At 32.1% G+C, this 17,450-nt stretch overlaps 2 protein-coding genes across 2 annotated transcripts; one reads left to right on the plus strand and one right to left on the minus strand.

Annotated features, from left to right (window-relative positions):
* The first annotated feature begins 66 nt into the window (after positions 1-66).
* On the plus strand, positions 67-4,065 carry LOC123906856 (phospholipase A1 PLIP2, chloroplastic). Its single transcript, XM_045956871.1, has 5 exons — positions 67-1,082; positions 1,914-2,414; positions 2,521-2,580; positions 2,752-3,168; positions 3,319-4,065. The coding sequence occupies exons 1-5, from the start codon at positions 510-512 to the stop codon at positions 3,895-3,897; spliced, it is 2,130 nt and encodes a 709-aa protein (XP_045812827.1). The 5' UTR covers positions 67-509; the 3' UTR covers positions 3,898-4,065.
* Positions 4,066-8,014: 3,949 nt separating this feature from the next.
* On the minus strand, positions 8,015-11,370 carry LOC123906863 (transmembrane protein 205). The gene is made up of 3 exons (XM_045956880.1): positions 11,006-11,370; positions 10,656-10,875; positions 8,015-8,482 (listed from the first exon to the last, which is right to left on the minus strand). The coding sequence occupies exons 1-3, from the start codon at positions 11,194-11,196 to the stop codon at positions 8,267-8,269; spliced, it is 627 nt and encodes a 208-aa protein (XP_045812836.1). The 5' UTR covers positions 11,197-11,370; the 3' UTR covers positions 8,015-8,266.
* Positions 11,371-17,450: the final 6,080 nt, after the last annotated feature.

Genomic DNA, 17,450 nt, shown 5'->3' on the forward strand with positions numbered 1-17,450 from the left:
AAAGTTTGGAAGCAGTATCGAATCACGTACTTTCCTACGAAACACAACTCACTCCCACTACCCGACACGTTGCCCTCACTTCCACGTGACCATTCTCATCTAACGCCTCATACCAAATTCAAACACGGTTCAAACGACGCCGTCTCATACACAACCATAAAACGCCGTCGTTTCACTACTTAAAGTAACTAAAAACCCTTCATCATTAATTAAAACAAAAAACCCACTCAACAAATTTTAGCTACAATTCGTTCACCTCTTTTTAGAGTCCTTCTTAAAGGTTCTCTTCCCTTAAATTATTTCCTTCATTCTTTTTTTCCTTTCTTTCTCTTTTGTGTTTTTTATTTCAATTTCAATTTTTTTGAACAAAAAAACAAAACAAAGCACCATCAAATTCAAAACAACTGCGTAACGTAACTAACATCAATCAAAAAAACAAAACAAAAACATCATCGTTGTGAACATTATTATTTTCTCCGAATTCACAACACAAAGAAGAAACAAAAAAAATGGAAACTATGTGTTTAAAAACTGGGATAGTTCCTTCGATCTCCATTGGTGGATCATTAGAAACACGCGCCACCCCAACTACGGTAAGTGCGGTGGCTCGTTCTACCGGAGATAAACAACCGTCCTCACAAAAGTCTTTATTTTCTAGATTCTCTTTTAGATACCCATTGGAATCTCTATGGTCACGAGGTGGTTCTGGGAATAGAACGTTCAGTGGTTTGTCTCTTGACGACGCCGTTTTGGCTGATAACAACGGAGAAATGAAATCTGTTGATGGTGATGATCGGCAGAGAGAGAATTGGGTTTTGAAGATTTTGCATGTTAAGTCTGTGTGGAAAGGTGAACGAGGGAATCAAAGAGATGAAGAAGAAACTAGCAACGATCAAAACAATGATGATGATGATGAAGTTTGTGATACTTGTATTGTTGATGATGACGAAAAAGAAGATGAATTTGAAATTGATAGAGATTCGTTTTCAAAAATGTTGAGGAGGGTCTCTTTAGGTGAAGCTAGATTGTATGCACAAATGTCACACTTGGGAAGTTTGGCTTATTCTATACCCAATATCAAGGTACTAACTTTTTTTGAGATCTTTCTTTTCATTAATTATTTTTTTTCTTTTTTTATTTGGGGTTTTTGGTTTTTTTAATTTTGGCTGATTCGGAAAAGTTAAGGATGTTTTTTTGATTGATTTGTAAAAGTTAAGGATGTTTTTTGATTGATTTGTAAAGGTTAAGGCTGTTTTTTTTTATTGATTTAGAACTGGTTTAGAATGTAAATTTTTGATTCATGGTTTTTTGAGGTATCAGATCCATTTTGTTGTTATTTGATCTGAATGATTTGTTATGAACATTGATTAGTTGAAGATTCCTTGTTTAGTTTATGGGGTGATTTGAAATGCCAAAGTTTGTTGTAGTTTAATTTAACATGCTGAGAAACATGGTTATAAATTCTGCAACCACAACTGGGAATGCAATATAGAAGTTTTTGAGGTCTTTGCAACAGCAATTGCGGCTGCATTTGGCGCATTTCCTTGCATTTTACTGTAATATCAAGATTTGCGCCGTGACAGCAGGGTTTACTTTGTGTTGGATTGATAGGTTTTTTGCTTAAATTTGAAGATTCCTAGTTTATCTAGGACAAAATTGAATACTTTTTTGGTAGCTAGTGTGTTTTTTCTAACTATTAGATGCTCATTGTTTATGCTTTGTGAATGTGATTGATCTTTGGCTTGGGATTCAGTTGCATTTTTGCAATTGGAATTTTGCACATTTATTTGTTAAGCTTAGTTTTTTTTATTACTGTTCCTATTATATATCTTGAAATGGTTTGACAAATCAAGAATCTAATTTTCACAAAAAAGATATGAAACTAATTTATATTTTTGGATTTGATAATTTAGCCAGGGAAACTGTTAAAACATTACGGTCTGCGTTTTGTAACGTCCTCGCTAGAGAAAAAGGAACTAGCAGCAAAATCTGAGAAAAATTCTCAGGAAGTTGAAGTTAAAGAGAAATCTGAGAAAGATCATCAGGAAGTTGAAGTTAAAGAGAAGCAAGTAGAAACAAAAGAGCCAAATAACGGTGGATATAGGATAAGTGCGGCGACTGCTTATAATATTGCTGCCTCTGCTGCATCTTATCTGCACACTCAGACAAGGAGCATACTTCCATTCAAATCTTCAAATGCGGCAGCTGGTGAAGAAAACAATGAAAGCCTTAACATGATGAACACAGAGGTGGCATCTTTGATGGCAACTACTGATTCAGTGACAGCAGTGGTTGCAGCAAAGGAGGAAGTAAAGCAGGCTGTTGCAGATGATCTTAACTCAACTCGTTCATCACCTTGCGAATGGTTCATCTGCGATGATAACCAGAGTGGTACAAGATTTTTTGTTATTCAGGTAGGGATAAAATAGTTTCTGCAATGTAGATTATACTTCTTAGTTGCGGATATTAAGTTGTAATTTATTAGCGCGCCCTAAAATTTAATAAAACATTATTATGTAGGGTTCGGAGTCATTAGCATCTTGGCAAGCAAACCTACTTTTTGAACCGGTTAAATTCGAGGTAATTGCTGATATTGCATACTGAAGTTTTCTCTTCATTATTGTAAAAGGGGGAAATTTCACCTTTTATAGTTATGAATAAATAATTTTCAATCTCTCTTAAAGTCTTGACGTGTATTTATCTATATATCCTGAAAATGAGCTAATGCTGTGCACTTTCTTTTTTACCTAGGGTTTGGATGTACTTGTTCACAGAGGTATATATGAGGCTGCTAAAGGGATATATCTACAGATGTTGCCGGAAGTTCAAGCACACCTAAAATCTCGAGGTTCTCGTGCAACTTTTCGCTTCACTGGACATTCTCTTGGTGGAAGTTTGGCATTACTTGTAAATCTCATGCTCTTCATAAGAGAAGATGTACCTATCTCCTCTCTACTTCCTGTGATAACATTTGGTTCCCCCTCCATCATGTGTGGAGGTGACACTCTACTAGACAAGCTCGGTCTTCCGCGTAGTCATGTTCAGGCAATTATGATGCATAGAGACATAGTACCGCGAGCGTTTTCTTGCAATTACCCTGACCATGTTGCGAAAATCTTGAAGGCTATCAATGCCAACTTCCGAAATCACCCATGTCTCAATAACCAAGTAAAGTCCTGCTTATATCTTAAAAAGATTATGTTTTTTCTTTACTGATAGGCCAAAAAATCAACCTTTTATAAGTTAAAAGCTTATAAGTTAATTTTTGTGATAAGTTAAAAGCTTATGAGTTAATTTTTATGATTTCTTTTACTGCAGAAGCTACTATACACACCAATGGGTGAACTATTAATTCTACAACCTGATGAGAAATTTTCACCAAGCCATGATCTTCTACCACAAGGAAGTGGTCTATATCTTTTGTGTTGTCCTTTGTCAGAACCTAATGACATAGACAAGAAGCTCCGAGCCGCACAGTTGATGTTCTTGAACACACCTCATCCACTCGAAATATTAAGCGACAGATCCGCATATGGATCTGGAGGAAACATACAAAGAGATCATGACATGAGCTCTTACTTAAAGACAGTAAGAAGCGTGATTCGCCAAGAACTTAACCAAATCCGAAAATCAATGCGCGAGAAAAGGCGCAAAGTATGGTGGCCTCTTGTATTACCAAGAAGAGTTGATACTAACATTGTTGTTGGCAAGTCTGTAATAGCAGTCAATATCGGCCAACGCCAGTCGCCGTTCACCGGCATGATGAAGACAGGCAAAGAGTCTTTGAAAAGGTTTAGTAGACTAGTTGCATCTCAACATATGCATTTGTTTGTGTTACTTTTTTTTCCTGCTAGGATGTTACTCTTGGGTGCTTATAGCTTAATTAGCGTTAGATGAATATGATATAAAATGATTCATTATTGTTAATTATGAAAGAAGGGTAGGGAGTGGAAAGGTGTTTAAAACAAGGGCACATGGTTAGTTGAATGTTAGGTGATTCTTTATTCATTTGTACCAAAATTAAAAATGTATTGTGTTTTCTCATGAATGTTGTTTGTAGAGGAATATTCTTTCATATATCTATTATGTAACGATATATAAAAAAGATAGGTGAGTTTGGGATGACAATATATCTATTTACCCTTAGTTTCACAACTTTCATTAACTAATCAATTTATAAAATAAATAAAAAACTCAAATCATAAAATGTGAATAAGTGGCAAATGGGTTGCCTATACATGAATGATTACCAACTTTAATACTGCATTTATACTATATAAAAAGATGATACAAATATTTTTGGTGTCGATTTTTCATAATATCAACAATATCCTTATTTTGCAATTATTAACAAATTCACCATAATATAAGACTTTTTTTTTTGACATAAGTTAGATGGAGTCGCGGTTTCTCCCCGCTAGTGATACATAAATTTAATTAATTTGTATTGAGTGATGCTTATATTGATCCAATACTCTTTTTTTTTTTATCATTATTGACCCAATACTTTAATAACTGAAAGTTGGTTTCTTGGTTGAATTTGAACTAATTGTTAGTTGGAAAGACTTTTATAGATATTTCTTTATTGGTCCAGGTTGTCTCAAATCAATGGGAAGGTAGATGAAAGATATGTTTGCCTGCACTTTTTTGAGCAACAATATTAAACTCATAAACTTGTCATTTGTGGACACATATGATCTGTCCTTAATTATAAACACAAATGAAAAGAATTGTCTATAAATATAAAATATTTTAAATATTAATTTTTTTTAAGAGAAAAATAAAGAAAAAAGCTACAAGGATCACAATGTGATCTAACCAGATCTCTAAGAGGAGTAAAAACATTCACCAATGACGAGTCAAAGCTAGCACCTAATTTAGCTAACACATCTGCCACATATTTTTCTCACGAAGAGTATGTGAAAGAATCACCTATCAATCATTAGCAAAGCAATTTTTGAATACAGAGAATCTCATTTGCAAAATGATGATGCGATGGTATCATCATGGTGATGTGACATCTTTCATGATTAAATTAACAAAAAGTAATAAATCTGAGCAACAAAGTACCTTACGCAAATCATGTTAACCCAACACAACTTCAAGCCGTACCATATCGTCATAATCTCAACAAATAGAATATTCTGAATCACAGTGAGCCTGTAGAAACCCCAAATAAACTCACCATCCTATTACGTAACAGTGCACCATATCCTGCAGGGTTATTCGAACCAAACTAACTCTCATCCACATTAAAGCAAATAAAATCTTCCCCAGTAGTCGTAAAATATAAATCTTGGATTTTGAGTGTATCGGATTTGAGTTATGTTGGTAATTTTGAAGGAAGATAAAATATAAATGTTTTCTCATTTTTTTATTATATAATTTTATTTCTAGTCATTTTTCATCTTTGGACCTCAAAATTTACCGGACGGAGGACAAGGGATGATTAAACAGCAATTACACGTTGGGTCTGGCAGATGACTCGTATGTTACGTGTGTTTCATATTCTAGATAGACACCGTTTTTGTGTTACTTGAAAAAGTGGAAAATGAAATCCTTACCTTGCAAGATACAAGTAGATAGAGAAAGAAAGACAATGCCACTTCATGAAAACGATACAGATTCTGTTGTTTTCCTCTATTCCCTCGAAGATTCATTTTTCATGCACATGTTCATTCACATGTCAGACCAAAAAAGTACCCGACAAATTTGGAACCAGATTCTTCTTCTACTCAACATGCTCTATGGTCTAAGTCTTCATTATACGGCTAGTTTTTTTCACTTACAAACAAAATAATCCAAGTTGTTTTGCTTCATTGCCTATCCACTTATATTACCAAAAAAAAATCATGTCTTTCTTCATTTTTGGCGGCATTACTTGGTTACATCTACATACACGTCTTTTAGATATGGTCAAATAAACTGCTTTTGTGTTTTTCTTTTTCATCAAATTTTTTTTAATAATAAGTTGCATATCGGTTGTGAGATGGTTTTAATATGTGTTTATCAGAGCCTATTTATTTAGTCACTTGTTATTAAATTTTCGATTGTGAGAAGACCTAAATATGTGTTTATAAATAAAAGTCAGACTCAACTTCCAATTTTTAGAATAATAATTTTAAAAAGTTCCTTTTGGCAACCAAAAAAGGTGCCTATCTTAAAGGGTAGAGAGCAATTAGCTCATCAAATTTTTTGAATAAATGATTTAATTTAATATACATGATAAGTAGTAGTACTAAGTAGATATTATATTGGTGCTTTCGAACATTCTTTTTCTTCTTATTTCTGTTTTTTATCAATTGATACGAATGGAAAAGGTGGGTCACTACATTTCTTGCTTTATTTGTAAACAAAAAAATAAATAGAGAAAATTATATATATCGACAACTGTTTTTGTGTGGCATTAATTAATATTATTAAGCAAGTAAGTACTACTAGTTGTCAAGATTCAAAATATCGATAGTTTCGTAGTTGTCCAAAGCTGTCTAAGGAAATCATTTATATTTGTCACATATATTCTAATCAAAGATTAATATTGGTTATCTGTCTGATTATCGTTCAGGTGGTAAGAGATTAATATTTTCCCAATGGTTGAAGGAATCAAACTAGAAAATGATTTATTTTGAATTTAAACTTATACTATGTAATTTTTAGAATCATTAGTTTTGTGATACTGAAAAGAGTTGTGAGAAGGTGGTTATCAGGAGATGGTCGGATTGGGTGTTGGTGGTGGTGGTGGTAGTAATGCAGCGTCTGGGAATAGAGTAGAAACAAGGAGAGAAGTGATACCTATAAGGTAGTGATGGTGCATCATAACATCCTTAGAACTTTACAATCTAATGGTGAATAATACTCGCCCACTTGTAGGAGACTCATCAAGCTCTCCTACGCTAGATTGTCTCAAGGGTAGTTCTGTGTGGGTGTGCTAGCACCTACGTCTTACTAGTCAGCTTGCAATTAAATCAATATCAATGAGATCATTATCTCAATAACTTATACTTCCAAACAACAATGTTATGTTATTGTCGAAATTTTAAACCTTTTTTAAGCATTGATCCACGATGGACCACCTCCATATTTGAGTTTACCTGTTATGTTATGTATTTTATGTCTACAGCAATTTGTGGTAAAACTAACATTAATCTACTGTATTTGAGTTTGCAGGATCATGCGCACATATGCAATGATGTGCTGCACGCCTGCACAGCACCTTAACCACTGCACAGTGATACCGATAAGTGATACCAAACACTTTTTGAGGGAACATGCAGTGTGAAACTTAAATTTTTAAGAGATCAACAAATTAAGCCTCAATGTTGTCAGTAACATTCTAATTTATGGATTTGAATGCAGAAAATAGTAGTAAACTGTAGTCCCTCAAAGTACGAAAAAGAATAGGATATAGTAGTATTACACACACTTCTATAAGTATTCATCACGCAGTTTTCCGATTAAAACGGAACAAGTGGACTATTTTCACCATCAAATCATAATAGATTTGCACTGTGAAAACTAAAGCCAGCATAATCAACATCTCATGGACGAAAAATACTGTTTCCTTCCGTCGACACTCTCTCCTATGTTTCACCTCCATAGGACCAATACTTCTGCTCCAAAAGATGCCTTTTGGGACGGTGGTCGGCATCATCTTCCAGTACAACAAAAGGGTAACACGGTAGTATTGGAAAAACAAGTGATGTAAGAAAGAACATATTGTAGAAACACTATTTTGAATGTTAAAAGGAGAGTGCTTCAAAATGACAATAGCTGAGACGATTAAACTCAAGTTTACGGTGCCTCCAATTTCACAGCGATTCTAATCACTGTTTTAGACCAATTGCAAAACCGTTTAAGGAGGAAAGTTTTCCAGAATCACAAACTTGTAAGTCGCCAATCACCATTAAGTTTATTCCACGTGTTAGTTTTTTTATTAGAGATTAGTATGAACAACTCCTAAATAATTATATAAAGGTTTTATCCAAACAAAAAAGAAAACCAGAGATTGGAACACTGAGAAAAAGCAAATGGATACCTTATATAATTTATACCATAATGTATGGTACCTTTGCCTACAGAAAGGTACGGAGACTAATTATTTTATTCATGTGAATTAAGACGATTACATTATGCATGCATATTACATTATGTTTTCTCAGAGAAGATACACGTGGTAAACCAATACCGTGTAATGCTTTGATAGTACATTTCACAAATTGCATTGCATAGACGAGTATCTCTACTAGAATGGGAGGCAAAAACTGAATCAGAGATCAATTTTACCTGCCAAGTACCAAGAGTGTATTGCAAGGCTTCCAAATGACATGATATTGGCAAGGGAAGATAATCCATGAATCATACCAAACTTCTTATTCATCGCTGCAAGCTTTGGGTTTTTCTTTGCCACTTCGACATTTTTTGACCACCCAACTTCCTCTCCAATATTATTCTCTCTCTCCACTTTATGCCTTTGTTTCATCATCTGTATCAAACAACAAAATGGTTGAATTATTATTTATAAACAATAAAAGCGAGCAGCGACTATTGCATAACTGTAGATATGATTCAGCAGGGTATGTTTGAATTAAAGTTTGAAAACATAAGTTTGGCTAAAAATAAGTTTGTTGTGACATCCCGTCAAAAAAAAAAAAAAAAGTTTGCTGTGACGTGATTTATGTTAGGCTACTTTTTCTCAGACATATATTGGACAAAATGAAATTCGTTTAGACAAGTACTAATCAAAAGTACTTTTAAATGTGTAACTACCGAAATGTTATGACTTATGAGTATTACAACATATTATAACAGGTATAGGGAAAATTGGTAAACGAAAATTCCCCAATGACAAGCGAAAAAGGCATCGGCCTTACTTTTGTGTTGACCGATGTTTGAAGGCAAACCAAACAATATATCTAACAAAAAAGTCAAATTTAGTTTTGCTCCTGAATGTTTGTTGTCAACGTTGAAGAAAAGTGCCGCTGTTACATGCACTAAGACATTTTACATCAGTGTTGCTAATAGTGACAGTGACAACAAGAAAACTTTGGGAGATGGAACCAGGGAGAAAAAGTGGTAGTTATAACAGGTAAAGAGGGCAGAAGAGGAAATATGGGAGCAGAGAGAAGAGATTAAAAATTTGTGCATATCATGAAATTTATAGATACCATGATTAAGGAAATCCTTACTTTTAAACATCTGTCTTCATTTTATTTTATTTTTGACAAATATTTGTCTTCATTTAAACTTATGCAATATAAGCAAGCAGCATCTTCACTATTCTGACAAATACTTGGCTTAATTTTGCATAATGTTTCACCAGACATATTTAGCGAACTGGTTGATACACAATCAAATTCACATAATCAAGAAAAGGGGTCAACCTTACAAGAGATCTCAACCACTCAAGGCATTAGGCATTTAGATTTAGTGAACATCTAAATTATTACAAGTGCAAGATTGAAGAAAATCATTCATTCAGAGTTTGGAAAAATTGATTTTTCTTATAATGCAAAAGCAGAAGGCACACCATCCCATTGATCTTTGCTAGAAGAAGATAATACAAGTTAGAGTTATCTCCTTTAGTCTCTTAATTTTTGTTTTAAGTTCCATCATAAAAGAAAACATATAGTGAAAGCAGTTCCTTATAAAACTCAATTTGATCCCCCTAATTACTAACAGGGATCAACATTTAAGGCCTAAAATAGTTTTCTTGCAAGAACAGTGCAAACCGTTTTCGGAATTTTGGCATGACATGATGTCATGTCCTTAATTAATCACTGTCTTCCGTCCAAACAAAAGGTACCACATTGCATCAGTGTAGAAACCAAACATATCCACTAGAGGTGTGTTGGAATATAGTAAGTTAGAAACTAGAACAAGATTAAGGGGGCTTTAGAAAGAGCTTATAAGTATTTACAAATACCTAGTGTTTGCAAGAACTTGTAGATTATAGATATGTCTATAGACAGTTTTTAACTTATTTTCATAAACTCCGTAGTATGTTTAGATTGGTGGTACATAGTGGAATGGAATGCCATATAGTAGTCTAGATATATTTCAAAAATGGATGTTATCCTATTTTATTCCACTTCACTCCATTCCACCTTATACCACCAACCAAACTAACCCTAACAGCTTATACAGAGGTTATACGTGTCTTATTTTTCTTGTTCTCTCTTTTGTTGTCTAAACAACTAAGTGTTTGGTTCCACTTCTAGAGGGGCAAAAATTGATTCTAGACATGTAGAATTGGTTTTGACATGTTTGGTTTCTCTAGGGTAGAATGATTTTGCCTCAAGAATTTATTCTCCTTAAAACTAAAAATTGTAACTTTTGATTCTATAATTGATTTTTACACTCAAATTTATTGTCCAACTCACTTTTACATAAATATATCCAAACATAAATCACTTTACCAACTCAATTTTAGTCATAATCAATTTAAAAAAATTAATTCACTAAAAATCAAATTTTCTCACCGCAGAACCAAACATACACTAAAAATATGAACCCTACTTGTAAGCTAAGCAATCTTATTTGATCTGTTTAACCAAACTCACCCTAAGTTACATGAATATTCAAAGGGCTATTCTAAAGAGTGTGAAAATAAAATCTGATAAAAACAATGAGTAAAACTAAAGAGAATAAAAAATTACCTCGACGGTCATGGGTGTAAAGACGAACAAATTAGTAAGATTGAATGCAAGAGCAGAAATCAAGAAACCAAGTTGGTATTTTTCACCAGTGGAAGAAGTTTTCCAGGGATGAAGATACCCAAAAGAAGCCACTGTAACAGCAATACAAACACCAACCATTGCAAAATAAGCTGGAAACATCTTGCTTTGCAAATTACCAAATTGATGCCTAGGTAAATTCCTAAAACAACAAATTAACTAAGCAATTAGTACTAATTAATTAATTAATTACAGATTGAATGAATTAACATTAGGGGAAGATAATTGATAAAATTAAAAATTGTGTAAAAATTGCGTGCGTGCGTGCGTACTTGAACATGATGATACCGCCGATGAAAGTTACCCATAGAGCGGCGCCGAAAGCGATGGAGAAACCGAGAAGGTGAGCTAGTTTGATGTAAGTTGAAAGAGCGGTTGATTTTGGTCCGAATGTTTCAGGAGAGATAATTACTCCGATTGCTAAGAAAACTACTGCGATTGTTATGAGGGAGGCTCTACCCATTGGTGGCGGTGGTGGTGGGTACCTGAGTGGTGCTGATTCTGCTAAAGGAGCGGTTAGGTGGTTGAAAGGGTGAAGAAGCAAAGTAAGATGCTTTTGTTGTGTTTAATTAACTGCTTCTATCTACCAACCAAACCATCTAACCCGCGCTCGTTGGATTGACCAATTACCAAAACTACTCTACATCACCGTTGTTTGTAGACAAATACCTACTAAAATTTTAAAAAGTCAATCAAATTGTTCTCTGGAGTGGACTCTGACTGGTAGTGTCGGTGGACAATTTGATTGACTTTTTAAAATTTCAGCGGATATTTGCCAAATTTCGGGGGTATTTGACGAATTTTAAAATTTCAGGGAGGTATTTGACAGTTTACACATCAGATCAGCATCTAATTAAGATCCAACGATTTTAATTAAAAATAATAATTTGAATAAAAAGAAAAGTTTATTTTAATGGAAGTTTTAGGAATTTGGATTCTCTCCAATTTTTCTTTCCTATTTTTTCTCATTTTCTTAATCTAATGGTTGATTCTCTCTCAAGTGCTAGGAAGCACCAACACCTCTTTGTTTAGGCGTGTCACGGTGTCCGACACTTGTATGACACTCGTATGACACATGTCGGATAACTCATATCGGTGTCGGAAAAAAAATCATTTTTTTCTTTAGTTTGACACTCCTTTGATCGGCGTCCGACACACACTCATATGACATGTGTCGGACAAGTGTCCCAAAAATATTTTTTTTTTTTGCGTATACTCTTCTTATGCACATATCAGACATATCTACAAGATTAAAGATGTGTAGAAACAACAATATTGATCAATGAGAGATTGAAGACATTACATTTGGATAAATAAAGGTAAAATACTATCATATCTTTTTCTAAAAGCTCAAATTAGATTTACATGTATATATTTTGATTCTCAACTAGCATGACACCCGTACGTCCGCACGGGAGTCGCGGCGTTGCCGCTCCTCATTTGGTAAGATGAAATTTATTGGAAAGTAGATTAAAATATAAAAGAAAAATAGAAGGGGTATAATATTTGGTAAAAAAAATAGAAAAAGAACAATGGTAAAATTATCACCAAAAAACTTTAGGTCTCCATATTAATATAGGAATATAAATATAGATAATGTAAAAATTATGAAAAAAAATAGGCTACCTTATTAATATATTAGTAAAAACATAGGTCTTGTAAAAATCACCAAAAAACTTATGTCAATGTATTAATATATGAGTATAAATATAGTCACGTAAAAATTATTAAAAATAGGCAATCGTATGTGAAAATATATGTCTCACAACAATCATCAAAATAATTAGGTCACCGTATTAAATATGAGTATAACCTGTAAATTTGTAAAAAATAAAATAAAAATAGACAACTTAATTTTTATTTTATTTTTGTTACAAACAACTTAATTAATATATAATTAAAAGTATAAGTCCCGTAGAAACCACACCAACAAAAAAGTTTCCATATTAATATATGAGTATAAATATAATCCTATAATATATACACAAAATACCCATGAAAGTTTATCTAATGTACCCCCTCAAATAGCCCTCTTTATCCAAAACGATATAAGACCTGTCTGAGGTTTTTGTTTCTCTTTTATAATAAAGTTTTTGTTTCAAAAAAAATAAATAAATATAGGTCCTGTAAATGTTATAAAAGATGGGCAAGCTTATTAATATGAGTAAAACACATAGGTTCCCATGTACCCAAAAAAAAAAAATAGGTTCCCAGAAATCACACAAAAGATTAGGTTCTCGTATTAATATATGATTATAAATATAGCTCTAAAAAAAAATAGTAAAAAATTGAAAACTAAAATTTATTTGGAAAAGTGCAAAAAATAGGAATTTATTGGTGAATTAAGATGAGGGTATAATGGGAAGATAATGTGCAAAAATCCACTTTCTTAATTTAGTGTTATCATTCTAACTGAACACTAATAAAAATACAGAAGGAGTAAAATATTAAAAAGAAATTAACCACCTCAAGAAAATTTTTAAAATATTGAAATTATTTACTAACTTTCAAATATGACACAAAATACCAATGAAAGTGATGATGTGTCAAATTATTAAGTAGGGGTAACATGAGATTTTCACATGTATCTTATTTTCTTAGGTCCTTTGTAATATATATATGAGTATGAATATAGTCCCGTAAAAATTATTAAAAAATAGGCGATCTTATTAATATGTTAGTGAAAATATAAGTATTAAATATGAGTATAAAGTTAGGTCACCGTATTAAATATGAGTATAAAGTTAGGTTCTACATAAATTATTAAAGATCAGGAAACCTTATTAATAAGAGGATAAATATAGGTCACGCACAATTCACACAAAATATTATATCTCCGTATAAATATATGAGTATAACTCGTATAATTATAAAAAAAAATAAAAATTATTAATATAGGAACAAAAATATAAGGCCCGTAGATATAACAAAAAAAAGAGGTTCCCGTATTAATATGAATATAGCCCGTAAAATTATTTAAAAAAATAGACAACATAATATATTAGTAAAAACACAAGTTCTTTGAGAATCACAAAAAATAGTAGATTTTCGTATTAATATATGAGTATAAATATAGGTCTCACAAAAAATAGTAAAAAACTGACAACTTCATTAATGAGAGTAAAAACATAGGTCTCGCATAAATCCCACAAAAAATTAGATCCTTGTATTAATATATGAGTATAAATATATGCCATGTAGAAATTATGAAGAATGGACAACTTTATTAATATATGAAAAAAAATATAAATATCGTAGAAATCAGAAAAACAATAGGTTCTCCCATTAATATCTGAGTATAAATTTAGGTCCAACATAAATTATTAAAAATCAGGAAACCACCTCAAGAAAATATTAAAATATTGAAATTTAGTTATTAAAATATCTGACCAATGTATTGATGACACAAAATATTAAAATATTAAAATGGAAGTAACCACCTCAAGAAGAATATTAAAATGTTGAAATTAGTTATTAACTTTCAAATATGACACAAAATATCCTTGAAAATAATTATGTGTCAAAAAATGGCAAAAGGAAAAAATTGGTGATTTCATATGTATCTTCTTTTTTCCTTCAAAAAAAAAGTATCTTCTTTTCATATATTGTAGATGTGTCATGATATTCATTCATCGGTCATAATTATTAATTTTATGTGGATTTCTATATGTTATTTATTTTATTTTTTTGTAAGGTAAAGAAACGTTTTAAATTGAGTAATTAAAACAAAATTAACACCGCCTATATAGTAGATTGTATAGGATATATCGATGCCCAGTTAATTGATTTTTGTTTAATAAAAAAATTGAATTTATATAAAGTGAGGTAATTTGAATTTGGGTTACATACAAAAAATTGGAGTTTTAGATAAAAAGAAAAAAATCGTGGGAAAAGTAACAAATAAAGTGGAGTTTTGTGGTTGCAATTGGACATTTAACTCATATTGGTTCCAAAAATTTACAATATATGAAAACAAAATACATATGAAATCACCCTTGAAAATGACTATGTCTAAAAAAATGAAAAAGGGGGCAAATTGGTGATTTCATGTATCTTCTTTTCATATATTGTAGATATAAAGTGAGGTAATTTAATTTGAATTTGGGTTACATACAAAAAATTGGATTTTTAGATAAAAAGAAAAAATCGTGGGAGAAGTAACAAATAAAGTGGAGTTTTGTGGTTACAATTGGATATTTAACTCATATTGGTTCCAAAAATATAACAAATTAATTCATATGGCTTAGTGGTAAATATAATAAAAAATGTAACTAAAAAAGTGAGGTAATTTAATTTGAATTTGGGTTACATACAAAAAATTGGATTTTTAGATAAAAAGAAAAAAATCGTGGGAGAAGTAACAAATAAAGTGGAGTTTTGTGGTTACAATTGGGCATTTAACTCATATTGGTTCCAAAAATATAACAAATTAATTCATATGGCTTAGTGGTAAATATAATAAGAAATGTAACTAAAAGGTTAAGGGCTCGAAAAATAAAATAGGGGCAAATTAGTGATTTCATATGTATCTTCTTTTTATATATTGTAAGAAGATTATATGGTTTCATAAATATGTAGCGGTGTCGGTGTCTTTTTTTTTTATTACATTAGCAGTGTCGCGGTGTCCGTATCTGTGTCGTGTCGCGGTGTACGTGTCGGAGTATGTGCTTCGTAGCTCAGGTGTATTTTTATTCTTTGTAATTTACTAACTCTTAATTAAGTATAGGAGAGAAAACATGAGAGAAAAGTTGAAAAGGATCTAAATCGCAGTTTTAGCCCCCTATCTTTATCTCTTTTGTAAAATACTACTTCCTCCGTCCTGAATTATAAGAGAAAATAAAAAAATCACACTTATTAAGAAAAAGTAAAACATGAGAATTTGAAATATGTTTTTGTGGGTTTTCCTTGGAATAAGTTGCATAGGAAGATGTAAAAACAATTTTTATTGGTTGTTGTTTATTGAGAAAATGGTAGAGAGAGAAAATTAAATGCAATTTGTATTTAATTTTATGAAAATAAGGGAAAAACATTCTTGAAAATGACTTTCTCCCTTATAATTTGGGACAAAAAAAATGGGCTTTTTTACCTTATAATTTGGGACGGAGGGAGTACCAATTTTATCAATCGTTAGTTGGTTCAGTGGTGTGATTGACACTGAACTTGATAGGAAGAACCACAGTTCGATCTCCGCAACTGCGATCGGAATGGGGCAGGAAACATTTGATGCCATAACTGACCCCGCAGATTAAACAGGACTGTAGCCCTAGTCTTTAATGTTCCCTTTTATCAATCGTTAGTTGGTTCAGTGGTGATCGGCGCTGAACTTGGTAGGAAGGACCACGGTTCAATCCCCTGCAACTGCGATCGAAAGGGAGCTGAAACCACTTGATGTCAGAACTGACATCCGAATCAGACTAAACTGGCGGTGAAAAAAAAAAGAGAGAGAGAAATGGAAGAATTACTCGGTAACATCAAATTTCCAAGTAGCCGTTTTAAACTATAGAATTGATTGTCTTAATTTGTGCAAGTCAAAAATAATATGGTTTTTTTTTTTTTTTTTTTTTTTTTTTTGGTGAGATAATATGGTTTTAAATATTGTACCAAAAAAAATATGGTTTTAAATGTGTTTGTTTTTCATTAGGACAATTCCAATTTCCCCATAGATTGTTCAGTTTCAAAGGCTTTGAAATATTTCAATTTCCGCAAATTTGCTTAGCAACACAATCATTCCGATATGTTTTTGTTTTGTAATGGCAACAATCCATCGTCGTCGGCATCACTCCTTCAACCTATATAGTAACCTGAACATGATCGATGGAATATGCAGCTTTAGCCTATCCATGGCTATTTTATTTTCTTCTATTTGGCTGTAATGACATGCATTATTGTGATTTATTTGTTGTTCAGGAAATAAACCTAAATTCGTGTGGCAATGTGGATGTTTGTCTTAGAACGAGTATCTAATTAATATTAATTCATTTGGCAATGTGTCACTGCACATGAATGAAGTAGAGAACAAGTACACAAAACTATATTAATTCTTGCATGCGTCTTCAGAGTTATCAACTGACATGTAAGATTCAAAGGTTTGATGCTGCAAATATTAATGCTATATCATTGTCTGATGTGGCTCTTCCTTTTTCAGGTTTCAAGGATTTGCTCATATTCTATCCATAACTCAATGCAATTTCAAATTTCCCGGTTATTATTTCTTAACTTCAATAGAGAGAAACTTAATTCATTTTATTAATCAAAAGTTGCTCAATACAAAATGGTAGATAATCAAAAGTATAGTGACTAGTATAAGAAATGGCCGCCCTAGCAAGGGTGTGAGCAGTCATATTCGTTTGACGCCGAGCAAACTTAACCACAAAATTGCAATTACTAAGAACCATACTCCTAATATTAGAAACAATCGAGCCAAATTCACTTACACCTACACTGTTTGTAAGGATAACATCAACAAGAGTTTTGGAGTCCACTCTAAAAAATAACATGATGAACTCCTAATTATCAATGTAATTATCATACGTAAAATACAATGTCACTGATAAAAAAAATTTAAAAAATAATTACTATGCACGTGACAAGTTGTCAATAATGATGTGTTTTCATTTTTTGAGCTTAATCTTTATTTGTATGTTTGTCATTTAGACCGTAATATTCGTTAACAATTGTTCCAATTTTGCCTTCTTATTATTAACGTCACTTTTTTTC

The sequence above is a fragment of the Trifolium pratense genome, linkage group LG1 (genome assembly GCF_020283565.1).
Source record: "Trifolium pratense cultivar HEN17-A07 linkage group LG1, ARS_RC_1.1, whole genome shotgun sequence".
Lineage (NCBI taxonomy): Eukaryota > Viridiplantae > Streptophyta > Magnoliopsida > Fabales > Fabaceae > Trifolium > Trifolium pratense.